We start from the raw sequence: 8,611 nt of genomic DNA on the forward strand, positions 1-8,611 counted from the left end.
AATGCTTATTTGAGGATTATTCAATGATGTTCTTATTAAAAACCAAAGTTGACAGAAAGTAAGAATAAATGTACATCAGGTGTTTAGGCATTCCACCTCACTAAACTACTTCATTAAAAATGTTGTCGAAATATAATACAATTTTGAATAGAAGAAAACATTAAAATATCCTTTTCAGGCTCAGTTGATAGCCTTGCTGGTAAAAATGTGATGAAACAATCAACATAAAAACTCTCCAATGTTACACAACCTCCCTCCACATCAGATATTAGAAGTAATACTATTTGTATCTTTTTTAAGCACACAGAAACTGTCTGTGGTCTGTACAGGGGAAGTCGTCCAGTCCTCCTTTGCTACACCACGATTTACTGAGATCGACTCCAACACAGCCAGTATTACTATCCGGCTGAGCGAGACACCATCCTTCTGTAACTGGGGTACGATCAAACCACTCGTAGGAGTCAGTCCCTGTTCGACGAGCATAGACATGAATCCATTCTATAAAGGGGAAAATTACATAATTTATTGAACATTTACAAAAAATTAAAAATATGGGTAAACTTCCTTGCATACAATAATTTAACTGTTTCAAACCTACTGAAGCCAAGAGAGTCCATCAAATTTTGAATCTGTGTAAAATTTTTTGCCCCCATCATAGTTCTGATTTCCAATTCACATTTCTTTTTGGCCTCTTCATAAGGCAGCCAATCAGTTTTGATCAAAATACACGACCTCCACTCAGGAAACCATTCATCACGTCCGGCCACACAATCTGTGAACAGTAAGAAAAGTGAAACTTACTCGTATGGAGAAAATACTCTCATAAAAGTGAAACTTACCTAGACTACGGGCAAACAAGATTAAAAGACATGTTCAATGTCATGCAATTTAAAGTATGGTATTCAAGTAGAGAATCTTGTCGAGGGATCCACAGTGTCCTGATTCCCAATTCCCATTCAATTTTTCAAATTTATGAATTTTATGAAGTAAAGTAACAAAAAATAGAATTGGAAGATGCGCCTAGAAAACATAGATCCTTCCTAAGTTGGTAAAAAGATAACGGCTTATCCATCACAAGTGCCTAAAAAGCACCAAACCAAATATAAATTCTCATAGTTAAACAGATATATATTTGTAGTTAATGACTATTTATAACACATAGCAACATCATATTTAGTGTACGATAGTTATTATTTTACAATTTAAGATATATACTCTTACCGTCTGGCATCTTCTGATAAAACTGGTTCCCAGTTACATCTGTCACTGCTCTGTATCCCTCCCCATCGTATAAAGCACACTCAGTGGTGACTCCATTGTGTCGGAAGTGTTTACATGTAAATATGATTTGACATTTAAGAGCACAAGAAGAGGCTGTGTGATTCATCTCAGTAAAAATAGGAATCTCACCAACACCACGACCATTCAAACGCGGTACAACTTTCCAAACATATATTCCAAAACATTCTACAAAACAAGTAAATGCTGATTTAATACTGACACTTCTCGTGAACAATCAAAGCAAAATGATGGTGATCATAATAATAATACTGACAAAAATGAAAATAATTAAATTACCCTTCATGAAACCGAGAAGAATACATTGCCAGTATTGCACTATCCTATGCATCATTCATTTAGTTAACTGACTGGAGGTATGCAACCAACAGCCACAGAGATGCAAATCTCTTCATCGATCTCAGGTTAGATAGATTTATTTCAATTCTAGTGGTGTAATTGGTTCTAAATATGTATTAAATAACACTATTGGCTAATATTGCTTACCGTTCACGGTAGCTCAGTCGGTTGAGCGCTCGCTCCGTGATCGGGGGGTCGTGAGTTCGAATCTCGGCCGCGACTGACCCAAGTCGATAAAAAATGGGTAGCAACTGTTCCTTCGCCATGTGCTCGGCACTTTCAAGTGAAAGTTGCTGGCCCTTCGGATGAGACCTTAAAAACCGAGGCCTCGTGTCACGGCTGGCGTTGGCACAATAAAGATCCCTTACTGCTCAATGGCCCTAAGTGCCGAGTAAAGGTCAAAAATTTGAAACTCTTCACCGGTATATGGTGACGTATCTATATGAGTGAAAAATTCTCGAATGGAAGTTAAACAACATACAATATATGGCTTACATGTCGAGTCTCATTCTTATTCAATAAAAATGTACATTACCATTTCTTCTTGAAAGAAAACTTTAGCCTTGGTCTTTACCTTAGAAATGAAAAAAGGATGAAGATTATAAATAGTGATTTTTCTCAAAAAAAAAAAACTGTCTACAATACAGATTTCTGAACAGGACATAAAACACGGACGTCTGGAAATTGCAGGAGAGGGTCAGTTGCCTTAGAAGAATAAGCATCCCCTGTTGACCAGTCACACCTGCCGTAAGCCCTATGTATTGATCAGTTTGACGAATAATTCCTTAGTCAAATTTAGTATAAAAACAATGACCTAATAATTGGTATGAAACATACAAAACTTTAGACAAGGAAATCTATCGGTTTTTAAGCACTTAAAAATGTCAATTTGAAATGTGAGAGTCTGTATTTGCTCCCTAAAGTGTATAAAATAAACAAGCAAGTGCCTGGTGCACTTTTAAAAGGCCAATGCAGCCTCCGAAAAATTCCGCCTGGTCGGCCAATTATCGCTTAATGAAATATGATGATAACGAAACGTATTCAATCCCGAAAGTACAATGAAACGATACAAATTTGAAGCAGAGCAAACATGGACCTCAAAATGTAGAGGTGGGATCAGGTGCCATGGAGGAGAGAGCATCCCCTGCCGACCGGTCACATCCTCCGTGTGCTCTTTGTCATGATCGGGTAATAACGGAGAAATCTGTAGACAGTTCAGTGTATAAATAATGGCCTAACAATTAGTATGAAAAACGTCAGTCAGCATTTGACTCAATGATGGGTTGTATGTGCTGTCAAGGTCATTGTATCGACCGTAAAACTTGCGAAAAGATTACTTCAAACGAGACTGTTGATATCCTTGTTTCATCAACTTGTTTGTCAATAGCTTGCCTCGTTTTAAAAATTGTTCATACATAGCGCATACTCTTGCGTATCGAATCAACTGAGAGACATAAACCCCATATGCAGGTGATAAGGGTATATTGCTACATAAGTAACGGAAATTGACGATCGAAAAGTTGAAGTCATCACGTTTATTATAAAGCTTTGTTGTTAGGTTACCATTAACGTCTTTTTCTAGTAAAATATCTAAATATGAAACAGAAGTGTCAGAACCTGTGGTATCTTTTATTTCAAGCTCACTGGGATATATCGAGTCAAACTCAATGCGGCACACCAACGGAAAACATAGGTCACTTACTGTGATCATTTCCTTGTGCCCATTGTTCAGAAATAGAAAATTCATACATCAAAGACACGTCGGATTTTATACTAAAAATCGAATCTCTGATTGTACCTGAAAATGTCATCCTGGTTAATTATGATGTGACTAGCATGTACATCAACATGGAATTTGAATTACAATATTCTGTCGAGAAAGTGTATTTAGCAGAGAATTCTAATCTAGAATTAGCTCGACCTTGCAGTTCTGATCTTATCTTCTTTCTCAGATGTATACTTGAAAATAATGTTTTCGAGTTCAATGGACGATACTACAAACAAATAATAGGCGCCGCGATTGGGACATGCCCGTCACCAGAAATTACAGATATACGTATGAATGATATCACTGATGATGTAATATCTAAATTTCAACATGCCGACAAACTTATTTATCACGGCAGATTTAGAGATGACGGCTTTATTCTATTTAATGGAAGCCCGGATAAAATTAAAGGTCTTTTTGACATAGGGAACTCTTGTCAGAAATATTTGAGATATACTTATTAAATATCTCACACCAATGTCAATTTTTTAGACACTACCATTTACAAAGGAACAAGATTCTCAGCTAGCCAGCGTTTAGACATTTGCTCATATATCAAACCTACTATAAAAGCTTCCAATACCTGCACAGGCAAATTGCTCATAGTCCATCAGTTTTCAAGGGCCTATTTAAAGGAGAATGTACCAGACATCTGAGAAATACTAGTGATCAAGCTGTACTGCAGGTTATTTTTAAAGATTTCAAAATTCATTTGGAAAAAGAGGTTATAAACAATCAGAAATTGAACCTATGATGCAAGGAACTATTTCTGCAAATAGAATGGAGCTTCTCAAACAAGAAGCCCATGGACCACATCGTTCACCTGAGCACATTGGCTAGGAAGAATCAGAAATCAGTTCAGCATTGAACAGGGGGTGGGCTGCTTCTATAATAATATGACTAATCTTGGCTTTGCTGTTCTTGAGCAGAAGATTTTTTCAAAAACTTTAACCCTCTGTTGTTCCTAACCTCTGGGGCTTAGTTGTTTTTGAGAAGAAGATTTCAAAGATATTTCCTGTGTAACGTGTATGATTAGGATCTTACAAGGGATATATAGGTTTTTCTTTTCCTCTGTCTGAGTTAATGACTGGAATGATTATTAAGACAGCTCTGTCTGAGGGTATACCACACAGTACTTAAATTTTCTCTAATCTAGAGACGGGGACTGGGTAAGGTACTACTTGCACCGTGTTTCTCCTCTAGGTTCCCATTGATAGATAAGAACAGTTGTCTCAATCTTCTTCAGATTTACTACACCCAGAACTTAACATCAATTCCTTAGGTACTTGCCACTGTTGTTTATAACTTTTATACTATCATTTTGCTCTTACCCTTAAGGTTTTCCACCCTCTATCCTTAAATAGCCATCACATACATAATACTCTGATATTAATTTGAAGCATTTTTCTGTAGAAAAGGATTTACCAAGAGAAAGTTTCATAAATGTAATTAACTAAGCAGTAATTAATTAACTAAGCAGTAATTAATTAACAAAGATCGCATTGAAGTCTATGGGGACAAGCGATTTTTTTTTAAAAAAAAAATCAATAAAAAGAATATCAATAAATACTGTGATGGAAAGATGAATTAAAACATTAGAAATAGAATGACTATTGAAAACTTTTTTTTTACCAGATAAGTTTTTTTTAAATTGATCTTTTTATTATTTAAAAACAGAGGGAGATAACTCTTACCAAAATTCAAGGTCATCAATTAAGACACATCCCACCCTTACATGCTAATAGTAATAAATGTGAATTATGTCTAAATATACTGAGTATTCAACATCTACACATCTGCTATGTAATCAATTTCATTGAATCGGTTGCTATTAGGGATGGAATACCTTAACATCTGTATTGATGATTCAACATCCATCTTCTTCAGCTAGCTTCTGAATGCCTGACTTTCCCTAAGCTTTGCCTTATATATCCTTTGGTTTGACTAGTTCATTCCAAGGGTTGTCAGATCATTCCATTATTTGAAGTCTCCAATGGGTTTTACTCAAATACCCCTAAACCATTACACCTATATATTCCTATGTATGTAAAACCATGACCCACTGTTTTGGCCCCGCCGCACTCCCGGGGTTAATGATTTGAACAAACTTGAATATACACTACCTGAGGACACTTCTGTATTAATATGATTAATAATGGCTTAGCTGTTCTTGAGAAAAAAATTTAAAGATAAAGTTCCCCAATGAAATCGTCATAGCAATTTTGTTCATCATCAAAGTTATCATCATCGTCAATGCAGAAATGGAATAATATCCAGTTTGCCATTTCGTCACTTCTAAAGCACAAAATGTTTTTTTATTTTGGTAAACTTATCTGTTATCAACGTCAACACTCAGACCTTTACATCCACACAGTCGCCTTCAGGAGCCCGGTTACTACTTTGTTGTGTTAAAATGATCCTCTCAGCTTAGTCTTGACGATGTATCAAGGTCATACCAATATTCTTGACGCACGGACCTGTTTCCGTGCCAAAGTCAAAGTAATGCATGACCGCTATACATGTACAGGTACCAGTTGCTTCAAATACAGAAACTTGTCTGCAGCTTCTCTGTCGGAAATGACCAGTCTGCAACTTTTCTGGTCAGCTAATTTAAGTTACAAAGACTTATGGGAATGTAATGCATAGGCACAAAACGCAGGAAATACACATTAGAGGAACAATTGAAATAGTATACACTTATCCATAGGCTGCCAGTGGGATAGCTCTCTTATTAAAATCGCAACAGAAACTCTTCCCCGAGGGGGATTGTTTCTGTAAAGGGTTTAACGAAAGAGCTATCCCACTCACAGGCGGTGGATAAGCTTTTTATTATAATAATGTATATTATAATTTCTGTGGTGGATTACCCCAGGGAATAGCTTTGTGGAAATCTTCGGTGTTGGAGAAGTTGCAACCAATCCAAATTGAATGAGAATTTTTCGAAGGTTGGATATCACAATCTATAGCTTAGGGTATAGCTTTGCTATACTTGAAAATTTTCAGACTACAAAAATTAGTTTTTTTACCCTCTTAACATTACATAAGAAATATTTCAACAGATTGTTACACACCTCCAACATAATAAACGATTGGTAACATTTTGTAGACACAACAAACACTATCAACTTGTGTAACAATTTAGAAATAAAATGAACGTATTTATAAAACTGAATACAAACCAGGCTTTTCTGTCTTTATGTGATCACTGGGTGACTAAGGTAGTCTGCATCAACTTTTTCACTTCCCTTGATAGCCGATATAAGGTTGTAATCGTAGAGGCCAGCGCATTAACCCAGAGTTCTCAGTTTTTGACTTGATCAGGCATGTTAGTGGCTGATGGCCGGTTTCCAATACAAACTAGCGTCCATATAGATATTGATGGAACTTTTAAATTTCCCATACTAGTGCTAAACATTCTTTTTCTATAATACTAAGGATCTTTATCTTGTTGCAGCTTCTTGCTTGCATATACAATTTGGGAACTTTTCTCCATGTTCGTCTGTAAAAGAATTGCTCCTCACCGTTATCCTGAGCATCAGTTTGTAGAATGAATGTTTCCCTGAAGTCTCTCGGAGCTTCAAAATTGGGTCTTAGCATAACATCAGTCTAGAGCCTTTCTGTGTTCTGCATAGACTCGGCATCAAAATCAGTAATAGAGTTTAGTCTATAAAAGTCTTTGCAGCATCTGCTTGATCCATCCTTTTTCATGGCTATAATTATCGATGATGAGTGTTGTGAAACAGATTGCTCCAGCAGATAAGGCTTGTAACAGTATCTTCTTTGTTTGTAAGGCTCATTATTATAACTGTATTTTAGAAGAACTTTTGGCACCCTTTTTTCAGCTCTTCAAAATCTTTTTTATTTAAATATTTTGGATTTCCAACGTTTCAGCTTGAGCATCACTGAAGAGACACACATTGTCGAAATGCGCATCTGGTGCATCAAAATTGGTACCATATATGATTTACATTTTAATTCTACCTCTGGAAATACAACTTATACGTACTCACAGGTCACAGTGTGACCGGTCAACAAGAGATGCTTACTCTTAGGCACCTGATCCACATCTGGAATTTCTGTGGGTCCGTGTTTTATGCCCTGTTCCGATCTTTTATTTTGTAGATTTTATGAGATCGATCGTTTCGTTATTTTCACTTTTTTCATAATATTACATTCGACTTTAACATCTTCTCTATTTGTTCCTTTATGTTACATCCGTTGTTAAAAGGAATAGAATGCCGCTTCAGTGGTATAGGATCCGATGATGGAAGTTCAATCTGTACTTTACCTGTACGGTAATTTCGGGAACCCTAGTAAGAACAGCATATGAATCAGATTTCACCGATTCTAATTTATCTGCATCTAGTCCTTTATTGAAACGTTTATCTGACAATGTTTCTGTCTGAGCATCTAGTGTTTCCTCCCCACTGTAGTCAATCAGTAATATGGCGCAAATTATGATAACACCACTATATTTCTTCACAAGAAATGAACCTTTTCAACAAATTTTCTTAAGGTTCCCTGCTACACCAGCTATGTAATCCATATCGCTAGCTTTCAGTACAACTTTGTAAGGTCCTCGCCATTGCATCATAAGTTTACTTGACATTGTCGGAAGTAGAACAAGTAATTGGTAACCAGCTTTCATCCTTCTATCACTTATTTTTATGTTGTAATGTTTTCTTTGATGCTCCCTTACCAGTCTCGTCAAGCTTCTCTCTTAAGTCTAGAATGTATTGGTAGGTAGTCTTTACCCTTTTCTCTAATATTTCTTTAGTCAGTGGCTCCTTGAGTATCATCATTGGTCCACGCACCAATCGGTCATACAAAAGTTCAAAGAGTAAAAACCCAAAGCTTTCTTAAGGTATCTCGCGAAAAGCAAAGAGAAATGGGATGCGATACTCGTCCCAGTCTTTTAGACTTAAGCGCACATGCGCTTGAACATATGCTTTAACAAGGCCGTTGCACATCGGACGTTATGATGTTGTAGTTAGACTTTTGAGTGACTTAATCGGCGAAATTCTTTCATAAGCTCGAAGTAAACTGTGATCACTTGTCTTTAAGCATTTTAAAGAGAATATAACTCTACTGAATAGATCCATAAGAACTTATGTAACTCGTTCGGTTTCAATTCCATGAGTAGCACAGCTTTTGGATTTTAAAAAAAATGCTGATTTTAAAATTTGGATCAATCCCGATCAAAAT

At 36.3% G+C, this 8,611-nt stretch overlaps 1 protein-coding gene across 1 annotated transcript; it reads right to left on the reverse strand.

Moving 5' to 3' along the window:
- On the reverse strand, positions 1-8,205 carry LOC133191571 (uncharacterized). The gene is made up of 4 exons (XM_061327319.1): positions 8,106-8,205; positions 1,222-1,467; positions 599-772; positions 1-498 (listed from the first exon to the last, which is right to left on the reverse strand). The coding sequence occupies exons 1-4, from the start codon at positions 8,203-8,205 to the stop codon at positions 296-298; spliced, it is 723 nt and encodes a 240-aa protein (XP_061183303.1). The 3' UTR covers positions 1-295.
- Between the last annotated feature and the right edge of the window lie 406 nt (positions 8,206-8,611).

The sequence above is a fragment of the Saccostrea echinata genome, unplaced genomic scaffold (genome assembly GCF_033153115.1).
Source record: "Saccostrea echinata isolate AGI-Se365-2 ecotype Australia unplaced genomic scaffold, CSIRO_AGI_Sech_v1 ptg000023l, whole genome shotgun sequence".
In the NCBI taxonomy this organism is placed as follows: domain Eukaryota; kingdom Metazoa; phylum Mollusca; class Bivalvia; order Ostreida; family Ostreidae; genus Saccostrea; species Saccostrea echinata.

What these genes read in the sequence shown, in the direction of transcription:
- LOC133191571 (XM_061327319.1), bottom strand. Translation starts at nt 8,205, where the DNA reads ATGATACTCAAGGAGCCACTGACTAAAGAAATATTAGAGAAAAGGGTA. An exon ending in AGAGAAGCTTGACGAGACTG is followed by an intron (nt 1,468 to 8,105) that starts GTAAGGGAGCAT and finishes CTTGTTTTGTAG; the next exon opens with AATGTTTTGGAATATATGTT. An exon ending in TTATCAGAAGATGCCAGACG is followed by an intron (nt 773 to 1,221) that starts GTAAGAGTATAT and finishes TACTGTTCACAG; the next exon opens with ATTGTGTGGCCGGACGTGAT.